Genomic DNA, 23,972 nt, shown 5'->3' with positions numbered 1-23,972 from the left:
CAGCCGCCGCATAGTGAGCGTAACGATCACAGCCCTCGCACTCACAGTGAGATGACACGCTCAACGTGGGTACCTCCCCGAGCAAGATGGCAGACACTGCTTTCCTTTCCCGGCACCTCTGAATGTGCAACAGCTGTAGTAGCGCATTTGTCCACAAGAGGGCATTACGTCACCATGTATTTCAAGTAATCTACTGTTCTAAATTTAACGCTCCCAGATTCTTCACAATCATTTTTTTTACCCCCAATAAATTACCAACATTCTTAAACTGTCTATTTCAATTTACAAAATGTTTAAGTCTAATTTATTCCACCAAAACTATAACTTGAGTGGGAGTGGAGTGAAGGTATCGTGTGAAGTGAATCTGTCTCTGGTAGTCTGTCTTTCTCTATAGCTGCCTCTTCGTTTGTCTCTCTGCCTGTCTGCCTCTCACTGTGCTCTCCGTGTTGCCCTTGACGTTCCCTCTAGAACTCCTCATTGCAACATTCACTCGAATCTGTCCCCTTGGATATCAACAGAGACCCCAACTCGAAAGGTCCTCTTAAATAAATCCGCCAATTATCTAAAGGACCACTTAGTTCCTCTAACTCCCTCCCGTAGACGTTTAAGTGCCTCCTCATTACGTCCAAACATTCCATTTGCTAAAACTTTGTTTGGTAACAAAATATCTTTCTGCGTTTCTGCTCCACGATTTTGGATTCCCCTTGCCGCTCATCGACAGATCGGTTCCCTCCCTACTTGTACCTGCATCTAACTCTTGCCTGGCGCCTCTTGCTCTCATATTACACTTGTCCCTTTTTAAAATTCGCGTTTCATCTCCTGTTAAATACTTCGTTGTGCAATATTCCTGAAGGACCCTGTACCGCCGATCTTCCGTATAAAATAGCCGGGAAACTGGCTAAACTGAACCCATCCGTGTAACAAATCAAAGTAAACGTAAACGTTATCTGTCTGCCTGCCTCTCTGTATGTCTCTCTTTCTGTCTCTGTCTGCCTGTCTGTCGATCTCTATCTACGTCTATCCTTCTGTCTCTGCCTGCCTCTCTCTGTCTGCTTGTCCGTTTGTTGTCTTGTACAGTTGTCTGTTCATTATGTCTCGTGCAATAATTATAATTGCTAGAAGAACATCGCCAGCCAAATTCTTCAATTACATTACTTACAAAAGATCGTCTCATTCAGTTTCCCTCGGCCGTCGTAAGTAATGAAGTGATTATGGAGGAAGACTGGAGGGCGCGGGGTACAACTGGGTGAGACTGGGCAGTGGGCGATGTGGAGGTGAGTGTGGTGGGGGTAGTGAGGGTGGGAGACGCGTGTTACCTTGTGAATCACGTTAGACCTGAATTATCAAATCTTTCGGTCACACATTCTTCAACTCATTCACGCACTCTCTCGCTCACCCACTCGCATGTCAAACCCGTCCAGGCAGTGGCTCGTGCACCCCACTCGCATATTGGTGGACAAATGTCGCAATAATCTTCATCATGAAAAGCGAGCGGCGATGTTCTTGAAAAACGATTTAAATCTTATGCGCATTGTCAGCTTTTGCATATGAATCAGAAATGTGGACACCGACGACAACGAAATGGAACAAAGCTGAAAAGTGCGCAAAGAAGTGTAGAGAGATCTTGATTTGAAGCTTTCGTGACTGCAGGAATCCATACTCTCTTCTTCTTTCGGTAAAGTCACGTCGCAGCACAAGTGTCCGTCATCAGGTGAGAAAGAATGATCTGCTGTGGCTCTCCCCCCGTGAACTCCTGCATCCACGACTCTACAAATCCCTCCCGTGGCTATAGTAAGCCACGACAGCAGATAATTGTTTCTCACCTGATGACGGACGCTTGTGTTGCGACCGAAACGTCGTGTTCTTTTATTATTATTTTTTCTATCTACGTGACTTTACCAAAAGAACTAGAGAGTATGAAGTGTAGAGACATGAATAAGAGGCAAAGTTGTCAGGGTGATTAATTATCCAGCACTCACTGATTAATTCCCGTCACTCGCTCACCGGTGGTCAGTCCTTTCCTTATCACTCTGATATCGCGACTACCATGGTTATTGTTTTCCCTGAGCTTCACTCATTGATTCTTCCTACTACGTTGATGACTCGGTCTACAGGACTGTTTCATCTCATCAATACTGTGTTCATCCATCACGCTTCAGGTGAAAACCCATCGGTGAAAAATTAATGGTAAAAGTAAGTTTTTCAATGCACACACTTTTATTTGCAATTTCAAATACAAACGAAATAATTTTGACCCCTGAATTAATCACATTTGACGTGCTGAATAAAAGTTGGTGGCGTCCTTTCGATGTTTAGTTTTCTTTATGCAAGCCACCCACTTTTATTCAGCACATAAAATGTGATTAATTCTGGGATAACAAATATTTAACTTGTACTTGATAGTGCAGATAAAAGTGTGTGCATTGAAAAACTAGTTTTGTACCTATTTTGATTACCCTTGTCGAGCAGACAATGATGTCTTTGCCTGTCAACCCTTGGCCATATCGTAAATGAAAGCATGCGCATTGCTACACAACAGTCAACGTACTGAAATGTTGATAGCGCACGCATCACGGCTATTTGCAATTAGAATAACGGTCATACCGATTGCAAAGTCGTGAAACGACATTGATAACAACACGAGACGTGAAACGCGTTTGTCGGTTTGCGATCATTGAGTAGTCGCGTGTGAAGGACGCGAAGACACGTGGACTGCGACGCACGCATATGGACACCGGTGCATATCGCGAGACCGCATTCAACGTGCACAGATTTAGCACTTTAATTTAAAGCGTTTATACCAGCAATCATTACGAGAACATTTTGTCACTCAATATAGGGATAACATTAATGCATTCAATTGTAAAACATGGTCATGGTTCTCACCTGCTCGCTCAACTTCAGCATACCACCCATATTTCCCTCCGCGCGTCGGAACGGGCGTGGCAAAGCAAACGATGATGCTATTTATTAAGATTATAATTCTATAATTATTTTAGCAAGAGTAGAAATATAAATAATTATTGTTGTAATTGTTCGTCTCGCGCTCAGTAACCACAGCGGCCGCTGACGGTGCCACGGCGAGCGGCGATGTTTGCGCGCCTCTCATTGGTCAGAGGCTCCCCAAAAGCCGCTCTGATTGGACGAGACGTTTGTCTCGGAGCTGGGCGCGAACATTCGAGATTTCAAGGGGGGGTGGGGGGGGGTAAAATGAGCGAGGATTAATTATTTAAATTAAGCCAAAAATACGAACGCCCCAAGATCGGCGGGACCTGCACCGGTTTTGATTTATATGAAATCTAGAATTGTCACGTTAGGCGAGTCTGTGTTTTATTTTTTGCATGTTCACCACAAGTATATGTGGTTATTGGTGAATGCATACATTAGTACGTGTAAAAGGTTTCTGTTTGATATTTTTACATTATAACACCTGTTTTATTGCCAGAAAGGGCAAACCCTATTCTTATAGCACAATTATGATAATTCATAACTACGTCTAAACAACCTCACTCTCATCATCATCCATATTCTATCCTCTTCACCATCATTATCGTAATTCTGTTCAGTATGGTCATTCGAACCCAGGGCAATTACGGATACCCCCCCCACGTCACCCCAACCACCTCCCCCACTCCATCGCCGCCCTACTGCCTCTACCACTGATGGCGCGCATTGTTCTGGGTCATTCATTCCTACAACAAGGGGTGAGGGGCAGGGGGGTGGCCTGTAGCGAGCAAGGGGACGAGAGTTTGGGGTAGGGGTAGGTGGCTGGCGAGATGGGGATGGGGGAGGCGAAACCTCAACCCACCAGCCCCGCACACTGCACATCTTCTCTGCACTGTAGGCCGTGCAGGGCTTAATAGGTACTCGCAAACAGCGCTCTCCTTGACAACTATGGCTCAACGTACAATCCAGGCGGAGTGGAATGTCATTTTAAGTTCATTACGTCTCAGAAAAAAATCATGCCGCATCGACCATAAAAATCTAAACCCTGGTTTTGTACAATGAATACATCTTCCACACACATTAGAGTGAACATTTCCGGGTCAATTATAATTTTCCAGAAATCAAAATTAAACTTATACCGACCAACAGACCAACACTGATACCACTCGCACTCCCACCTGCTCTCTACACACCGTACCCACACCCAGAGGGAATGCTCGACTCACAGTTTCTCCACTTCCGTCGCTTGCGGAGCAACGATTGAGATTTCGATGACAACGCCAATGGAGGGAAGAGTTTCTGAACTTCGCACAGATGCCCTTAACAGGTAGAAAACTGGGCCTACCCACATGCCTCCTCAGTGGACCGTGAATCAACCTTGCAGCCAGTCAACCGAGAGACACCGGACAGGATGTCGTTTGTCCTGACATTGCACCCTTCCAACCAAGCAATCAAAAGAATCGTCCTCAACAAAGGTCATGTCATGAGGAGCGGCACGAGTATCCCGATGTGCATTCTGTCGAAACTCAAACCTCATGGATTTGCTTCAACGCAACTCCATCCAGATCACCAGCCCGAGCAACAGCTACCAGCGCCTTGCCAGCGTGAGATCGGAGATCCAACGCGTGTATCTTCACATCAACCGACACGCGGATACAGATACCCAGAGCATCATCTGTGACTCACCGTAGGGCTACCTGCACCTCCACAAATTTGGTTCATCACACCCCGTGGCCTCCACTGCATTGAATCAAGTGATGACGCCTCGGTGATAGATTTTCCCCAAATCGTCCGTCGGCTCGCAAACTTCCTGTCCATACCAGAGGCTCCTCACAGCCCACCAGCGGGCACCACAGCCCACGTGACGGTGCGTGGCCTCATCCTGATCTCCGGTAGGGGTGAGGCCAGAGCAAAGACAGAAGGCCGCGCCGTTGAAACTGAATGACGATGATCCGCCTGCACTAACTTCGCTTTATTACTCAGTGCTAGACACATGGACATATCGGTTCATATGTAGTGGACCTCCTATCGACACACATTTCATTACAAAACACGTTTGATGTATCCGTAGAATCGGATAACAAGGGCTAAAAATACGCAGAAATAAAACTAGTTTTAATTGTATACTATAAATTACTCTGCTTGCAAGGTTCAGGAATTTTTTATATTTGAAAGTCCCTTTGAGCGTCACATATCTTAAGAGCCTCTTGACTCCAAGTGAAGTTACTTTTGGGCCATGGAATGAGTGGCGAAGTGCATTATGGTCAGGGTCTTGTTTGTTGGCCACACTGCAATTGGGATACCCATAATGCAATATGTCAAACATATATATTTTGAAACTTATTGTGCACACTGTATTATCGTTTAAGATTAAAGTGTCTCTTGTTTTTGTTGCTGCTTTATGTATGTTGAACTTCTTTCGCGCCGTACGTAGCTAACCGCGCTAATCGGAGGTGCGGGGTAAGGACAACAAACTAAACACAAAATCAGTTCTAAAGAAAAGGGGTTTCAATCGAGATGCTGAAGTGCTCACGCACCTCCGATCTCCCGTGGACAATAGTCGGTAAACTTACTCAACGGGACCATCGCTGTAACAAGTCGAATAAACTCAAAACTCAAATTAAAAACTTGAGTAATGTGTTGAGTTTGTTGTTTTTCAAATTTAATTCATGTCACTACCGACACATCGAATCCCACTGTAGTGTTTCTGAACTCGAAAAACGACAATAGGGGTTCTACTCTTTTTTAAATCGCCAATGTGGTCTGCACCAAGAGAAAGAGATCAACATCCTTTCTCGTGTTGTATCTCAAAGGAGAGGTGAGAAGGGAGAGAAGAATAATTGGGAAAAGAGAGACGGACAGGGGGAGGGGAGGGAGAGATGTAGATACGGGTGGGGAGGGAGAGCTGGGAGAGTGTGGGTTGGGGGCTATATACGACAGAGAATGTCCACGTCCAACATCATTGTCGCAATTACCTTGCGAGGAGCGGCTTGAAAAGGACACTTTTCATCGCGTGGAGCCGCGACGCGGGGGGTGGGTGGCGGGAGTGGAGTGGGGGGGGGGTCCCAGGGGGGAAAGGCCCCGCCCCTCTCGTGTTTCCCCTCGGCGCGTCCCCATCCAGGAGCAGTGGAGCAATGAGACCCCCCCCTCCCCATTGAACCCGTCGGGTTAAGTTGAATTCTGCTATAAAACAAGAAACGTCAGCAGAAACAAACGTTGTTCACGTGTATAACGTGAATCTTACCTGAAGCTCCTTGAGGTCCTTTCAACCATACAACGAATGAGTACTTGATGCGATGTTGTGATCAAATTGACACAGGTGACGGTCACACCACTCCATGCGAAGCCCTAACGGTAAAAGAGAAGATTTGCTTCGGGCGCTTGGACGTGCGTGTCTGACAAATTAATTTAGTTCTTTGTTCCATGTGTTTCTCAGTGTCTATTGCATGTGTCTCTACATGCGTGTCTGCGTGTGTGTGTGTACATAGGTGCTCGCTAACATAACTTTTCCCAACAGTCTGTTAAGCCTTTACGGGAAATATGTATTGTGTGTGCACATGTGTGTGCGTGCTCATACGTGTGTGAGCATGTATGACACGTGTCCAGGAGATGAGAGTGTTGAACGTCAACCCCTCTCCTGCATGGATTTCTCCATGTTCTCCGGTTTCCTCTCAAACACCAAACACCCATTAATGGTCAAGGGATGGCTCTCTATTAAAAACAAACTAAACATTTTATTATTTTGCCAGGTAAGGCCCACGTAGCTATGTGGTTCTTTTTCAGAAGCGACCTGGCTAACAGAAACGATAGCTCAACGAAGTGACTTGTCACGTGGGAATCTATCGTAGTAGCCAAACCGAGTACTCTAAACGAACGTTTCTAAATGTGGAGGGGGAAAGCAGAGGACCCGGATAAAAATCCACGCGACCACGGGGAGAACACGCGAACTACAAATATACAGGCGTCAGGATCGAACCCACGAACCTGGAGGTGGGGCCTTACCATCACGTCCACCGATACACAGCACATGTCTGGGTACTTTATGTCATCAAACACCCGACCCCTAAACTTTCCAGAAGTAAGGGGTTGTAGAGAGAGTGGATGAGTTCTCATACTTGGGCAGTGTGCTCATGGCCAACTCTGGTTTGGGCCGTGGAGGTCTCACTCCGAATCAGTCCAGAGGCAATTATTTTTCATCGTCTGTGTATGTCACACTGTGTGGAAACTGCCTGGCCTGCTGCTCCAATACGAAACTGGTCGATTTCCGCTCACGACCACGACCAAAAGTTTGGTCGTACATGGTATGTATATTGTTTATTGTTAAATTTGAATCACAGTTCCTATGATCACTGTTTCATTGTTTTTATAGCTTTATTTTGGTGATTTTTTAAACATTTTGGTTTAGCCATGTTTATGTGTTGTATTACAGAGTTAGCCTGATAACTTTATTTAAATTGTCTTATGGTTGTTATTGTTTGACTTGCATCCCACTGGGATTTTTGCAAACAGAGTTGAAATACGGTGTTTTTTCTAGAAGACTTTGCTGTTTTTTCCAGGATTTTCTTGTTGCGTGTAGTCACTTTAAGATGTTTCTTGTTCATGTTTTTGTTTTGTTGCGGTTACACCCGAGTCAAGCGCCGCATGGCTCACAGGGTTATACCTCATACATGAAACTGAAACCAGTGACACATATATGAACAGGTCCTTGGCCTCTCCTTTATTGAGTACCTGGTGCGGTGTGTAAACATCACCACTGGGGAGACAAAGGCGGTTGGGCGCCATGCTGGCCTTCATAGGTGCTGTGTTTGTGTCGCGTACTCTGCGTGTGTGTCTGTGGTCTGAATGGGCGCGAGTGTAACTGAATACCGAACGGCAGCGGTCTCTGCGCGCACTGTACACGCATGCGGAGCGAGAACAGCGACCCCAATTCAGAACACATGGCACCACCGCCTCTGCGCACACGCAGGGGCTGTCCCGCGGCGGGCGAGGGATTGTCGAGTTTACTGGCTCCCAACGTGCACGTCGCGGACCACTGGTATTCTGCAAGCCTCAGGGAAGCGTTTCAGACGGAGCTGTTGTAGATGCTGCGATTTAGAGCCATCTTCACGTGGACGAGTGTGTTTGTGGGTGCACGGTGGGCCATGGACACTGTCTAAGGGTTGCCCCCCGTAGTCCGCGGGCCAGACATGTTTGGGGAACGCTGCTCGAGTCTCTGCGTCCGACCTGATTAAAGTGGACAAGCGGCGGGGACGTTGTCGCCTTGGTTGCTGTAACCCAACATGAGTGCTGAGAAAACCATCTCCGTTGGCTGATGAACAGTCGCGGTGTTCACGCGCACGAGAGCGCGAGTAGCGAATCACGCGGCGCGTGTCGCTCTGCATGCCGAGGAGTGTCGTCGTTGTCCTCGTGAGCGCAGACGACGCCGTGGCCGGCGTCGCGCCGCGTGCGATGAAGATCGACACGTGAGGGGCAGTCTCTCACTCTCTGTGCCACAGCGCATGCACTTGGAGCTGACGTATAGCTGACTTGCGATGGAGTTGTCTTTTTGTCTCGGTCTTGTTTGCGGTAGCGATACAGAGCCGGGTCTCGTATCCGCACAGTCGGCGAACAGAACCGCTGCGGAATAAATGTGCGCCCGCGTCCGAGGGGTGGGCAGGCAGCCGACTGAATGGCGCACCGCTCTCCTGTTGCGGGTTGTCACTTCTGCGTCCCTGATGACTTCGTTGTAACGTGTGCTGTCAAGGTCGTAGGACTGGATGACAACCTGCAGTTGCGTGTTGCCGATGGCGACGTTTGGATGTGTGTAGGGTTTTCTGGGTGCGGCTTGGTAAGCTGAACACCGTTTGTTAAGAGTTAAATGTTAGTCCAGAACGTTCTGTCGGCCGAGCGGACCTCTCTGTGAGAAGCTGCACACACCCTTGTGAGTCGGCTTCCAGGGCACAGCCGTCATAATCCAACAGCTCCCGAACTGCTGCTGCCTCAAACACTTTGCTTGAACTGCGCTGTCCATTTCGGTTGAAAGGCTTTCCAGTGAATATGAAATGCACCTCGGTAAATTGCAGCACAGAGAGAAAGCAGAACAAAACCGGTTCCATAACCCCCCCCCCTGCCATTCGGGATGGGAAATGTGTCCGATAGAGCGCCATCGACACTGACTCGACCAGGCGCGCCGTGGAATACCTTGAGAATACCTTGAGAAGGCGGGTGGATGTTTCTCGCGAGTCAAACTCACAACGTCATTGCCAAAGAGCAGGTCTGCTGACAGCGTCGATGCTTAAGTGAGGCCAATAAAGGCAAATTCAAGATCGATTAATCGAGGCAACATCGCGCTTCTCCAGACACAGACTGTCAAGAGGGACCGGGCCCAGGGTGTTGCGTGGGGGGTGTTCGAGACCATTGCATGCACGAGAAGGTGTGTGCGCGTGTGTGTGCGCGCGCACTTGTGAGCATGTGCTGGTGTGCATGTATGCTGAATGTGTCCGTGTATTTAGGTGTGCTTTTGTGTCTCGGTGTGCACACGTGTGTGCACGTGTGCACACGTGTGTGCACGTGCGAGTGGGCACTTGTTCACGTAATTAGTATCGCGTGTGCTGTGCGTGTGTTCACATAATCAGTGTCGCGTGTGCATTTGCCCCGCGCCACGATGCTTTCATCACTTCACCATCGGGCACGATTGCCCGGAAATGCGGGTAAATACCGTCTCACGCGAGGCGACCCACATGAACATTGGGGAGAGACAAAGGCGGACGGGAATTATTTTGGCCCCGCCTCTTCGTCCATCTTGTGCCGTACTTAATAGGTGCTCGCCAACAAAGTTTACTTCAAGATTCTGTAAAGCTGCATTGTCCGTGTATATTCCTTTTCTGCATGTATGTGTTTTGGAAGGATGAGTGCACTTTTTGCAGTATTCTGCAACTGTGTGCAGTGGTTCGTATTCTGCTCTACGAACCCGGCGACCTGGGGTTAAGTCCTGGCCACGGACGTCAGGAGCAAGTGGTATCTGAACATCTCTCGTCATACATCTGTGCTGTCGTCTTAACCTAAAACATGAACTCCCTTGAACATGAACACCCTTGAGCATGAACACCCTTGAGCATGAACACCCTTGAGCATGAACACCCCGGTGTTCATGCTCAAGGGAGCTGCCGCCGTGTAATGGTTCGAGCACCGGACCTGCGACCCAGAGGTCGTCGGTTCGATTCCATCTCCCGGCGCGGCAGCTGGAACTATGGAGCACGGTTCTGAAATCCGCCCGCCTCTGTCCAACCCTCAGGGTGCATGGGCCCCCGACAGACGATCGGCAGGTTGCGTGCAGCTGGGTTAACGTGTGGTGAGCGTGGAAGAGGAGACCCAATACCTTCCAGAGTTCGCTCGAGTGGAGGCCCTTCCGCCAGCAGTAGCGCGAGTGAGCGATTGTACAGCTACACCGGTTCATTTACCATTTCCAATGCTCGCCATCGCCCGAGCTGCTGGGTGCTGTGAGTACACAACCGGCACTGGCGATCGAGCGTGGTGCTGGCCCACACCACGCTCGTGTGCGCTGTGTCGGCCTGATTCAGTGTTTGTGAACAGCATCTGCCCCAGCAGCCTGTGGATGCTACACACCGTATCTTTGTCTTTGTGTATCTAAATGTTCATATTGGAACTAAATCTCGACTCAAACCCCGAGCCCCTCCAGAGCAGCGGGCCGCGACAGATTAGGAGCCGCACTGAGCGCTCAGTTGCCCCCGAATAAACCCCCTTTATTTAATGCCTTTTAAACGCTCACAATTATACAGAGGGGAGAGGGGGTCGTGGGCCGCGGAAGGGTGGGATGGAGGGGGGAGGAGGGAGGGGGAAGAGGGATGGAACGCGATATCAAATGCTGCTCGCTCTGTTTTGGAGAAGGGGCCATTTTTGTGTTTGAATGGAACACATGCCCAGGAGGGGGGGGGGGGGTAGAGCGAGATAGGGGGAGATATGGGGGTGCTGGAGAGCGCGGTGCACATATGTGAACATGAAAAGTGCGTCGTGTGTGCGATGTGTGGCATCGTGGTTAGCGCACTGCGCTATGAACCCGGTGGCACGAGTTCGATTTCAGCCCATAGCCAATATCAGTGACGAATATATAAACCGGTCCTGGGTCTCCGCTAGGTCGACTCAGCCTCAAATGAGTACCTCGTGCGATGTGTAAACAGTGTGCACACAGCCGCATACCCAGGTATAAGCATCGTCACTGGTGCTAGCCACAGTCTGCTTAAGGGCTATAGGGCGATGTGTCTTTGTTGATGTATTATAACGAGAGAAAGGGGGAATAAGCGATGTGATGAGAGTGCCGTTGAAGGGAGGAGGAGGAGGGTGGAGGAGGATGTTGGAGGCACGAGAATGCAGTTGGTGGAGGAGGTTGTAGGAAGGAGGAGGAGTAGAGTCACGTGGGGCAGCAGAATTGCGGAGTGTGCAGGAGGGAGGAGGAGGTTTTTAAACTCCCCGCGACTGAGATGTTTTTAGAACCCAACACGTGATGTCATGTTGCTGGGTTGGTAGTTTTGTACAAATAGCAAAAAGCGCAACACATTCGTCAATGACCCTGTCTTAAAAAGAATGTATATGCTATGAAGAAGGGTCATTACCCGAAACGTCACTTATATTTTTAAGACTGACGTACTATAAACGACACGTCTCAGTTATGAACATATCGGCTGGTCACGAGAGTAGGAGGGAGCAGACGAGAGAGGGAGAGACGAGGTGAATGCGCGAAAGAGGAGGGAGGATGTGGGGGCAGATGCGAGACTTGGGGAGGAGTACGGAGCGTGCAGCAGGGTGCAGGCGGAGTGCAGCAGGGTGCAGGCGGAGTGCAGCAGGGTGCAGGCGGAGTGCAGCAGGGTGCAGGCGGAGTGCAGCAGGGTGCAGGCGGAGTGCAGCAGGGTGCAGGCGGAGTGCAGCAGGGTGCAGGCGGAGTGCGCGCGCGCGCGCGAGCGAGGAGAGAAGGGAGGGAGGTGGGAGCCGCCGGGGATGCGGGCGGGCGAGCGGGCGGGCGGGCGGCGCCTCCTTTCAAAGAACCCTCCACCATAGCTCGCGGCGTCGAGTCTCGCCGGAGCCGGGGTGGAGCCGAGCCGCGTTTGAAGATAACCCGACCCGTAATTACCCTTCTTCTTTATGAGCAGCGCCACGACCCCCCCCCCCCCCCACACGGTCCCGTCCCCTCCTCCACGCGGCCCTCTTGGGGAGGGCCGCGTGTGGACACGCCCCGACTCCCGGGGCGCAATCGAGCTGCACACATGCGACTTATTTGCGGTTTATTCCGTGTAGCACCCACTTCAAGGAACGCATTTTATTATTTTTGTGCGTTAGCGTTTTCTATTTTTATACGAAGCCCATTGTGCTTACAGTGAGTGGTGGGCAGCTCGAGTTCCATTTCCACTCACGGCATACATCAGTGGCGATTTTCTGAACTGGTTCAAGGTCTTCCCTAGATCGACTCAGACTTAAATGAGTAACTCCTGTGGTGGGAAGACATGATGCCCGATGGTGGGAGGCTGTAAGGGCGCATCTATGGGTCTTTGTACAAGTCGATGGGTTTCTGTGTAAGTTGATGGGTGTCTGTGTGAGTGGATGGGTGTCTGTGTAAGTGGATGTGTGTCTGTGTGAGTCGATGGGTGTCTGTGTGAGTCGATGTGTCTGTGTGAGTCGATGTGTCTGTGTGAGTCGAGGGGTGTCTGTGTGAGTCGATGGGTATCTGTGTGAGTGGATGGGTGTCTGTGTGAGTCGATGGGTGTCTGTGTGAGTGGATGGGTGTCTGTGTGAGTGGATGGGTGTCTGTAAGTGGATGGGTGTCTGTGTGAGTGGATGGGTGTCTGTGTGAGTGGATGGGTGTCTGTGTGAGTGGATGGGTGTCTGTGTGAGTGGATGGGTGTCTGTAAGTCGATGGGTGTCTGTGTGAGTGGATGGGTGTCTGTGTGAGTGGATGGGTGTCTGTGTAAGTGGATGGGTGTCTGTGTGAGTCGATGGGTGTCTGAGTGGATGGGTGTCTGTGTGAGTCGATGTGTGTCTTAGTGAGTCGATGGGTGTCTGTGTAAGTCGATGTGTGTCTGTGTAAGTGGATGTGTGTCTGTGTGAGTCGATGTGTGTCTGTGTGAGTCGATGGGTGTCTGTGTGAGTGGATGGGTGTCTGTGTGAGTGGATGGGTGTCTGTGTGAGTCGATGGGTGTCTGTGTGAGTAGATGGGTGTCTGTGTGAGTCGATGGGTGTCTGTGTGAGTGGATGGGTGTCTGTGTGAGTCGATGGGTGTCTGTGTGAGTCGATGTGTGTCTGTGTAAGTGGATGTGTGTCTGTGTAAGTGGATGTGTGTCTGTGTTAGTCGATGTGTGTCTGTGTGAGTCGATGGGTGTCTGTGTGAGCCGATGGGTGTCTGTGTGAGTCGATGGGTGTCTGTGTGAGTCGATGGGTGTCTGTGTAAGTCGATGGGTGTCTGTGTGAGTCGATGGGTGGACACCGCGTTGGTGTCGAGGTGCGCTCGTGGCATGAACTGCTTGGGCCACGAAGACGTCTCGATGTTAAGACGGCCATCCATTGTAGGCACTCAGCACACAGCAACCGCACTGTCCCAAATGCCAGGGTTGCTGGATCACGCACAGATGTGTGAAGACGCCCCAAAACTCGCTGCGCTCCGAGGTAATGAGGGTATGACAGTAAAGCAAGTTGGTTAGCCGTCTGTGTAGCGGAAGTTCGTATATATGTGTGTTGAACTTCTTTCGCACCGTACGTAGCCAACCGTGCTAATAGCGTGCTGTTCTTCTGGTTCCCTCCCACACGGAGCAAACCACTTCTCAAAGTCCATGCAGAGTACTCGGCATGACCCTCGTGAAAGAGTTGTTGAGACTCACTGAGGCCTGCCTGTATGAAGAGCACTACGTTATTAACACATTATGATCATCATCATAATTCAACCGGGTCTCCCTTGCAGAGACGACCTTTGATCTCAACGGACACTCGTGTGATCATAAAGAGCGTCTTCTGTGCGTCTGTTGGTCTCTTCGTGTCTGTTGGTTGTGTCCTCAACAAAAGGTAGAGAGAGAGGTGCGGCCCTGCAACTACGTTCTCACGTCACTGCTGGTGGAAGGGTCTCCACTCGATCGAACTTAAGCGTATTTCGTCTTCTCTTCCAGTTTCGCCAGACGTGCTGGAAGTGGTGGTGGTAGTAACCACACTTTACCCCACCGCACGCGACCTGTCGACCGACTAATCGTAGCGCACGGGGAATTTGGGGAAATTGCTCCATTGTTTAAAATGCCGAGCTGGGAGATGGAATCGGACCTGCGACCTCTGCAATTGCTACCGCTCCACCACGCCAGCTCACTTGTTTTGTCTGAATACCATGCATGCGTGTACATGTCTATCCATGGCGATACGTGTGTGTATGTCGACGTGTCTATCTGTCAAACTATATTTGTCTGCTAGTTCGTCCATCCTTGCAAGAGCACAATCGCGTTGACACCGCGTCTGCAATACCCAGCGTAACACTCTCGCTCCAACCATCTCCCCCCCCACCCTCTCTCTCTCTCGAGCCCTCGCCTCCCTCCCCCGCCCGCCCGCCCGCCCGCGCCCCCCCCCCCTCCCACTGGCGTCTCAGCCGCCCCGGTGCCAGTGAAACAATCGGCCGCACTCACTGGTGTCGGCAGACGGAAATATTATTTATATATTTATATAAGCGGAGACAGAGGAGGCTGGGCGCTCTTATTAAGACACTTATTCGGTGGGGGTGGAGGCCGCGCAATATAAGAACCGTAACTGAAACTGCATGGACTTTCCTTCAGAAAACACAAGGCAGAGGGGCGGAGAAGTGGGTAGGGTGGGGGAGCAAGAGGAGGGGGTGATGCATGAGTGGGGAGCTCTGTAAGGTTCTGGAGATGCGAGTCGGAGAGGGGAAAGAACGCGGCTGTGAAAGAAACGCGACATGAAACGCTGTCGGCCTACGATCCACCACTGTACCGCTCACGAGCGCAGAGAAGTGGAACATTACTGAGATGAATTGCTCCCCCACCCGCCCTCCCATCTACTGCCGACATTCCGAATCTCTGTAAAGAGGAACACGAATAGGCAGACGATTCACCGGCCCATATCTGGGGGTAAATATGGGAAGGAGGCGTACAACACATTTCCATCATTGTTGACGCATCCCATCAGCATGGGTCGCACGCAAGCAAAGCCCTAAACCGGCGGTTTCAACATCTCGTGTCACATCAGCACACGAATGAGAGAACAGACTCACGTTTAAGACAACGCAACCCGCCACTAAACGTGGGCTGTCGCTTGAAGGGACGTAGGCCGATGGTCAAGAATGATCGCGGAGTCTCCGTGCGGCTGACGTTGATGTGGAGCAGCAGCAACCAACATTTTACGTTGAGGTGGTTGAGCCAGATGAGTGCATCGGGAGTAGCGGAGTGACTCGTTGTGCTGCCTCCTTCGTATTTGTGAATCGGGCATTGAGTCGCTCTCTGTCCCATGGTCCATTCTCGTGAGTGAGCGGCAGTTCCAAATACTCACGGGAGGGCCAAACACTCATTGAGTGACAAACACTCATTAATCGAATTGACCAAACATCCCAACGCGTACAGGGTCATCCTGAAAAAAAAGTCTTAAGACTCATTCTTTCCTTGGTAAATATATTCCATTATGGCGTCAATTATTGTCATCAAACACCTACACACCCCAGTACCCAGAGAGTCTCTTTCGATGTACACTTTTATTCTGTAAATGCTTCTCCGCATTCAAAACACGTGAGTGTATATATTTATATATGCGCGGAAGTAAGGTTAAGTAGCCGACCTGGTAGTAGAAAAATGCGCTGCGCTTGAGTTACGACGCCAAACTCCAGTTTTCTGTCGCTGAATTTCGGCTTAACATTCCTGCTGATTCTTTAATTAATTAAGAACCTCGGTCTTATTTTACGAATAATATCGTGCCGCTGGTTGTAACGTGGCGTCGTAACTTGAAGTTGAAATCGTGTACCCAGTAGCGGCAGATGCATTCGCCCCAGGAGGAGGTTTCACTGACTGGAATCTCTTCCCGAGTCGTCCGCACGCGAGAGGCGACTTCGTGCCTCGTGACGAGCTGCGCTCATTTGTTCAGAAAGTGGGCCCACGTGGCGTGCACAGGGGAGTTGTGTCCCTTCGAGTCTTGGGGAGACAGCAGCAGCAGCAGCTGCTGCTCATACCACTGCCGAACCAAGAGACCTCCACTCGAGCGAGCGAGAGAGACGTCTGGTCCACTCTTTGACATTGACCAGACATGCTGGAAGAGCTCGGTGTAGCCACACATTACCACACCATACGCGACCTACTGATCGAATCACTGTTTGGAATAAACCTGCCACATGTAACGTGTTACCCATTATCAGTGCTCTCTGTAAATGTTCCGTTGGCAGTCGTGATGCTTCACAAAGTCCCGGGGAGGCTGGTAGCGCAACGCAACAATGAACCCTCGGGCCACGTGCTGAACAGACGCTCCTGGTGACTGCAGGGGCAGCGCGACGTGCAGGCGACGTACAATGCACGCACGTCATTACATCCGACACATTCCATAGGTACAATATATGTACAACGTCATATTAACAATACAATAGCTATTTGTGTACAATTTATACAAGAATGTACTTTTGTATTTATTAACTTGTTTGGCCAAGTAGCGTCATTCGGCGGCACTCGCCCACATCAGTGGGACCTTCAGTGACGTCACCAAAACTCTTGACATGTCCCCTCACAATATCGTTCAAGTCACACACATGGAGATCGCATTGAAAGCCGAACGTTGAGCCAACGTTACACGTGTACTGCGATGCCGGCCTCTGCTCCACGCTGCGTGAGCTGAGCTGACATTGACTCCAGTAGACTCATCGACGGGAGAGGAATGATGCTGCGTACAGGCGGAGTGTCCCATGCAAGTGCAGGTGCTGCTTTGAGTGTCTTTCACCTTCCCAGGTCGATGCACACGCACATCGGTAAAGGATAGGCAGGTAACGATCCGACTTCCCACGATTGGACTCTTCTCGACTCGGGGTCGCGATCTGACCGGACGACCCCGTGCTCATCAGCATCTTCATCAGTCTCTGCGCTCCAATCGCTCCCAGAACTATAACCGTGTGGCTGATGAGGTGTGTTTGAAAAAATACGTTTCTAGTTCATGTGAAGGGATAGAGATATTGGAGACGGAATTGTCTGTCATTTAGACTTCCGCGGTTTGGGTTCTCGTCTCCCGATGGCCGCATGCGCCCGGCCCTGCTGCTCAGCCCTGAGGCGTCTCTGGGGTCGCTGAGAGGTCAAGGTCAGGGCGGGCCTAACGGGTGTCGTCGGTGCAGGCATAGTTTATTTTGAAAAAAACCGTAACTAATTACTGTCGTGATTTGAGGTACGCAATTAATCGACCTTGTCATTAATCGGCGTTAGTACAGTACTTCAGTGACGATTGCAATTCATCTGACAGCATGATTCAAGGTTCCACCTTTTGTCGATTAACGTTATTATCCCGCTACCTTCTACGCTCACAATGCATCGATATTCTTATTGTATCGACGTCCATAATGTTCGTCACACGTCGACGTTCATAATTAACCGATCGACTTGCATAAGCATTGCTCATAACCAATGCTCAGAATGTATCGGCACCCTCCACCCAGGCGCCGAGTTAACTCCACGCTCCCGACGGAGCGGCGCTACCACGACACCGTCCTCTGCACAATTCGCACTACGAGTGGTGGTAGAGGCTGTACGCCACCGGTGTCGGGTACAGCCCCATAGGGCCCATGGGGAGGCCCGCGGGTCGCGCGAACAGCCCGGACGCCGTGAGGTAGAGGCCGTGAGCAGGCAGGGGCGCCCCGAGGGGCCCGAAGGCCGCGGGGAGGCCAAAGTGCGACGACAACGCGGGTGGCTTGGCGGCCATTTTGAGTCTCTCGAGCTCTGCCTCCTGGAGTCGCTTGGCCTTGGCTCGGCGATTCTGGAACCAGATCTTGACCTGCGGGCGACACGGGGTCGCGCACAACAGTTTGGTGAGGGCTTCGCACCGTGCGCCAATACGTTACAGGTTTGCTCTGAGCACAAAAACATTGTACCCATATGCAAATATATTAGCTGCATCTAAAAAACATCATTATAAGCCATGTCATCTAATGCTGGATGAAGGCCTCCCCAAGCCACTGGCACCTCTCAAAATCCTGTGATTCAACAATCCATCCAGCACCTGTACATAAACTGATTTCATCACTCCATCTCCTCAGAGGTAATCCTTATCATGAGTATTTTTCATTCCGTGGAGGGGAAGGAGGAGATGATGGGATACAAGGTGGCAGTGCAGTAATGGATTACTGCATCTATTTGTGCATTGCCCTCTCAATATGTGTGGGATTTTCTCCTATTGCCTCCCAAGGGCTAATCGCTCAATGATGTAAAATGGCCACAATCGTCACCAGGGGTTCCGAGCGGAGCCAAGTCCGAGTCGGTTTGTTTAACCTGCAGGAGGGACCCACAGGGACTTGGAGAGGCTCCGTTGCGAGAACGGCCGGGGCTTTCCACGCACGCCATCGGGAGAGCAGCTTCACGTGCCTTCACCTCGGCTCCAGCGCCGCCATGCAGGGAGTGCCGCTTCCTCCTTCCTACTTGGCCACTCTTAGCGATGCGCAACAAGGTGGGCAATGTAAAAGCGAGGACCGCGATTGATGGCGTGGCCAGGAAGGTTCTCACCTGTGTCTCCGTGAGGCTGAGCGAGGTCGAGAACTCTGCACGCTCCGCGATGGACAGGTACTGCTTCTGCCTGAACTTGTGTTCCAGGGCGAGCAGCTGGGAGGTGGTGAACGGTGTCCGCGGTTTTCGTGTCGCCTTGTGCTTGCGCAGGGGGCACGCCGGGGGGCTCGGCCCCTGTCCTGCAACGTGTGAAATGAACAACACTATGTAACACAATTTTTGTTCCTGGGTAGTAAGTGTTATTTCGTAATTTCTTATGCTTAAAAAGTATAAATAATGGCTATTATTCCCCACAAACTTTGCTTTTGTGACCAGGACAGTGATATTTTGAAATGTACCTATTTTCAAAGAGAAAAAAGGTGAATTTTAGTTTTTTCGTTTACATAAATTCAGAAGAAAGAAAAAGCATATGAATAAAATTAACATGTTTTATGCTAAAGTAATACAAAAATGAGTGAGTAGTTTTTTCGAGATTTACGATTATACTGTAAATCACTTTCACAAATCAGCCCACAAATGTAGTCTCCCATCATATTCTCATTATACTGTCCTTGGTAGTGGCGTTCAAAGTCCAGTATATCCTGGTGGAAGCGCTCTCCTTGCTCTTATGAGTGCGCTTCCATGTTCTCCTTTAATTTATCAAGATGAGCATCAAGGATATGGACTTTGAGCGACATCCTACAGCCCATGTGCCATAGTTCTTCATCAGAGTCTCAACCAGCTCCACATAGTTTTAGACTTGTGATTGCACAGGAAACCACGAACCACTGCGACAAAGCTGCCCCAAGCCACTTTCTCCTTACTAGTGAGCTTCTTGGGGAATTCATTGCACTCCAGGATCTTCTTTATCTGTGGTCCGACAAAGACACCGGCTTTGACCTTTGGCTAAGACAGCTTCGGGAAGAAGTCTTGAAGGCACTTGAAGGCTGCCGACTCCTTATCTACAGCTCTGACAAATTGTTTCATAAGGCCCAATTTGATGTGCAGTGGTGGCATCAGCACCTTCCGGGGGTCCATCAGTGGCTCCCACTTGACGTTGTTCCTCCCCACAGAGAACTCCGTCCGCTGTAGCCAGTCCCACCTGGGGTAGTACGCCTTGGTGTCCCTGCTGTCCCAAAGGCAAAGATAGCAGGGAAACTTGGTAAAACCGCCTTGGAGACCCATCAGGAATGCCACCATTTTGAAGTCTCCGATGACCTCCCAGCCGTACTCATCATACTTCAAGACGTCCAGTAAGGTTTTGATGCTGTTGTAATCCTCTTTGAGGTGGACCGAGTGAGCCAGGGGAAGAGACGGGTACTTTTTACCATTATGGAGGAGCACGGCTTTGAGGCTCCTGGATGAGCTGTCAATGAAGAGGTGCTACTCATTCTGATTACAGGCGATTCCGATTGTCTTGAACAGACCTGGTCACTGTGGCAGAAGCAGAGCCCATCTTTACGGGTGAAGAAGCTGCAAAAAAGTTGGTGACGCTTCCTCTGATCTGCGACTTGCACACTTTCATTCAACAAGTTCCACTGCTTGAGCCTCGACGTCAAAAGCTCGGCATTGGACTTGGTGAGACCAAGATCTCTGATCAAGTCATTGAGGCCTTTTTAGTTGGGGTAGTATGGGTTTCTTTCCTCAGCTCCACCTCTGAAATTGTCACCTGGATCTACAATGTCTTCCTTGCTCTCTGACTTGCTGCTCTCTTCTAAAGACAGCTGCTCTCTCTCCAGAGGAATGGGTACGAGAAGCTCATGGCAGTGTGGCACCGGGACAATGAATGAAGGAAGGTCCGGATACGTGATAGCAGGTTCATTCTTGCCAGTCCGACGTTTGGAAGGGTCCACCATGCAGAAGTAGCAGTTGCCTAAATGGTCAATGAGTTCCCGCCAAATTCTTGGGATAGCGAACTTCATGGATCTCTTTTGCCCTCTGTACCATCCTTAAAAAATACATTTATTTCACCTATGACTAATGTGTAAGAAATTCTCCCAACATTTTTCATATATTATATATTTTTTTCAATAACATTCAAAATTGTAAACATTTTAAAATTAAAAACTTTAAAATAATCATTTTTTTACACATTTTATAACATTAAATTCTGAGCAACAATTGTACATCCTACCTTCCAGAGTTTTTTTGCATTTCTCGAAGGTGAAATGAGGTGCACAGGGTTTGTCTTGATCCCTGACAGGCATGCCGAAATATGCCTTGTAGGCCTCACACATTTTAGAAGATGCTTCCACAGAGTACTTTTTCGCTCTTGTCTTGATAAATTGGCAAAATGTGTCTGCTGGATGCTTGCAGCCTCTTGATGCCATCTCAGAAAAATGCAGATATATATCCACTTAGGCAGCTGGAACTAAACTGAATTGGTGGGTTCTTTGGGTCTTTCAGTAAAGTCAAGTAGATAGGTTACGTTTCGATCACAACACAAGCGATCGTCATCAGGAGGAGTTAAGTGGAAACCCTCCCCATGGAGGCGGTTAGATCTTGCCTTTAAGCTTTCGTGACCGCAGGATTATTCTTTGGGACGTAGATAGGTTACAAAAAAATAATCCTGCAGTCACGAAAGCTTTAATTCAAGATTGAACCACCTCTACGGGGAGGGTTTCCACTTAACTCCTCCTGACGACGATCGCTTGTATTGTGATCGAAACGTAACCTATCTACATGACTTTACCGAAAGACCCAAATAATAATCTTGCAGTCACGAAAGCTTTAAGTCAAGATTTGAACTGGTGGGGTTAATGACCCTGTGTTTATACGACTATTTATATTACTGGTAAGTTCTAGAATGTTCTAGAAGTTACTCTAAGTTTACTCAGCACTGGATCTATCTGGAATGTTCTGGAAAATAGGTCAATTTCTAAATATCACTGTCCTGGTCACAAAAGAAAAGTTTGTGGGGAATAATAGCCATTTTCTGTACTTTTGAGGCAGAAGCAATTAGGAAATAACACTTATTACCCAGGAACCAAAAAAAATTGTTACACAGTGCAATCAATCAAAACACAAAACAATCACGAGCAATCTGTCTCCTTCCCGTATCTGTCCCGCCACATAAAAAAAATGTAGTTACACATCGCCTCAGCTGCGCAGCCTTCTGGGAGCGCATACTTCGAGCAGCATTGGTTTAACACAAGCAATCCCTGGACCGGTTTCGACATTCAGTGTCTCACCATAAGGGTGAGGCTTTATTGAGGCAATTCTGTTGAACTGCAAGATGTTTATAGAACAAGTGCCACGTTCGAGGGAAGTCAGCAGCGGTTAGAAATGAATAGATTCGCCTTTGGCGTAGGAATGTGGAATTTACACCACTGGTTTCAGGTTGTAAACACTTTATTGCGCATTAGAAGCCCTGAGCCGGCTGACAAGAGGTGGCCCGAGTCAGGGAACCCCGTGGATCTCTCACGGATCTGCCGAATAAAACCGCAAACGTTAGTTTAGTTTCACACTCGAACTAACAACACCATTCACAATCCGCGGTGTGTACTCATTCATCACCCCACCCCCGCCCTTCCAATCTGACACACGCCCCACAGATTGTCACCATCAGGGTAAAGATTTGATTCAAGCTTCGGTTCTGTCGTCTCGTTGCGTTTTCACGAACATTGTCCCGTGCGTTCTGTCTCGTTTGTATCGTCAATTGTCTAATGTAATGTCAAGTTCGCTTTATCAGCTTAACATCTACGGTGTAATTTGATGTATACATTTTGTGTAATTTGGTGATCCAACCTCACACTTGCAAACGTCACTCATCCTAGCCCTTTGAGTTATCGCCTGGTTACACAAAGTCAACTTGACACTAACTATTGGATGCTTACACGCACGATTCGAGGCACGTGTAAAAATTAACCAGCACGGCTGAATCTGAACTGATTGCACAAGTGGTTGACGTAATTACATTTCAGCCACTTAGCGACGGCTAAACTTGGTAAGCGTTTCCCTCGGTTAATGAATAACAGAGTGGAGCAGCGCTGACGTCCAGTATAAACACCTCACTCACCCAAGACCCAAACATCGCACCTCCTGCCTTTGACTTCCTCTTCGAAGACACTGGTGGTGTAACCATGAACCGCATCAGAACACCAGCAGGCCGCTACGCACATCTCCTACGTCAATGGAAACTAAAGACACAAGCCATAGGAGTGTGACTTTGGCCATGCAACCCACACTGTGGACCACACAGTGAACCACTGTGGTATGCGCTCCTTCCACGGAGGAGGAGGAGGAACAGAACAAACTAAACTCTCTCTTTCCTGAAGCCCTCTCGTCGTGGCCAGCAGACCTCGACATTGGCATCGTATTCCTAAATATATTGCTGGAATGTAAAAGAATACACATTAATATACAACACGTCCGAAATACATTGGTCGTGAAGATCAATTGACTGATATCCATGGTTTGCTCGTTCAAGCAAGCCTGAATGCTAATGAAACATTGAAATTGAATCTTGAAACCCAGAGTTTTTTTGTGCACATATGTAGAACTTTTTTTCGCACCGTACATAGCCAACCGTGCTAAGCGAATGTGCGGGGGAAGGACAACAAACTGAACACGAACGCAATTCTAAAGAAATGAGCAGAGCTCCAGTGGCCTACTAATGTCGGAAGGAAGAGAGTCCCAGAGGGCCGCAGAAGCACATCTGAACGGGCGGGATGCAGTGGCCGTCTTGGCTCGATGGCTAGCCAAAAGCCGTGATGGTTTGTGCTCTTTGACGAGATCATCAAGGTATGTGGTTCATTTGTGGCAAGCACTTTGTGTGGAATGAGTGCGACCTTATAATGTATTCGTTCGGCAACAGGAAGCCAATGCAGCTCAGCGAGCCCTGGACGGAACTGGTCGGATCTTGCAGCATGATGTACATGCTACAGCTTGGTGCAGCGTGTTGAATCTCATCTTATCTTAAGGTAATTTATATAGCGCCTTGACCAAGGTTACATTGCAGAACATTAAGAACGGTACATATGGATGTAATGGTGGCGATGAGGTGACTGAAATAGATGAGAGGAATGATAAATGCTGCTGACAAGATGAGCTCCCAGAAGTCGATGCGGCAAATGGGATGTGTAAAAATATTATTTTCTATGTGGAGAGACAGACATATGAAGATGGGAGGCGTCTTTTCCCCTGGTTCATGATATGGTTCTCAGAGTAGTTGGAGACATTACGCGAGTCGACCCGCGTGGCTTCCAACGGTGGCCCTTCGCCTCCTACGACAGCTGTGAGGCCACCCATTATGCTGCCTATGGAATGAGGCAACCCATGGAAACGACGACTCTCCTGAGCCAATCTCCGCGAATCTTACGGCACAGCTGGCCAATA

At 49.3% G+C, this 23,972-nt stretch overlaps 1 protein-coding gene across 2 annotated transcripts in view; it reads right to left on the bottom strand.

The window, feature by feature from the left end:
* Positions 1-15,664: 15,664 nt before the first annotated feature.
* Positions 15,665-23,972, bottom strand: part of LOC133345484 (homeobox protein MSX-2-like) — a 28,037-nt gene continuing 19,729 nt past the window's right edge. Inside the window, exons 1-3 of one of the 2 annotated variants that reach the window (XM_061556249.1) lie at positions 20,770-21,223; positions 18,657-18,835; positions 15,665-17,931 (exon numbers count right to left, since the gene is read on the bottom strand). In XM_061556249.1, coding sequence (XP_061412233.1) covers positions 17,665-17,931; positions 18,657-18,835; positions 20,770-20,965 — 642 coding nt within the window. In that variant the 5' untranslated portion in view covers positions 20,966-21,223 and the 3' untranslated portion in view covers positions 15,665-17,664. Of the gene's footprint in view, positions 17,932-18,656; positions 18,836-20,769; positions 21,224-23,972 lie in introns of those variants that run through there. The other variant, XM_061556248.1, reaches the window with a different exon arrangement.

Source organism: Lethenteron reissneri, chromosome 22, assembly GCF_015708825.2.
Source record: "Lethenteron reissneri isolate LAM-NWPU_2019-01 chromosome 22, ASM1570882v1, whole genome shotgun sequence".
In the NCBI taxonomy this organism is placed as follows: Eukaryota; Metazoa; Chordata; class Hyperoartia; order Petromyzontiformes; family Petromyzontidae; genus Lethenteron; species Lethenteron reissneri.
This window is presented reverse-complemented; position numbering and strand designations above follow the sequence as displayed.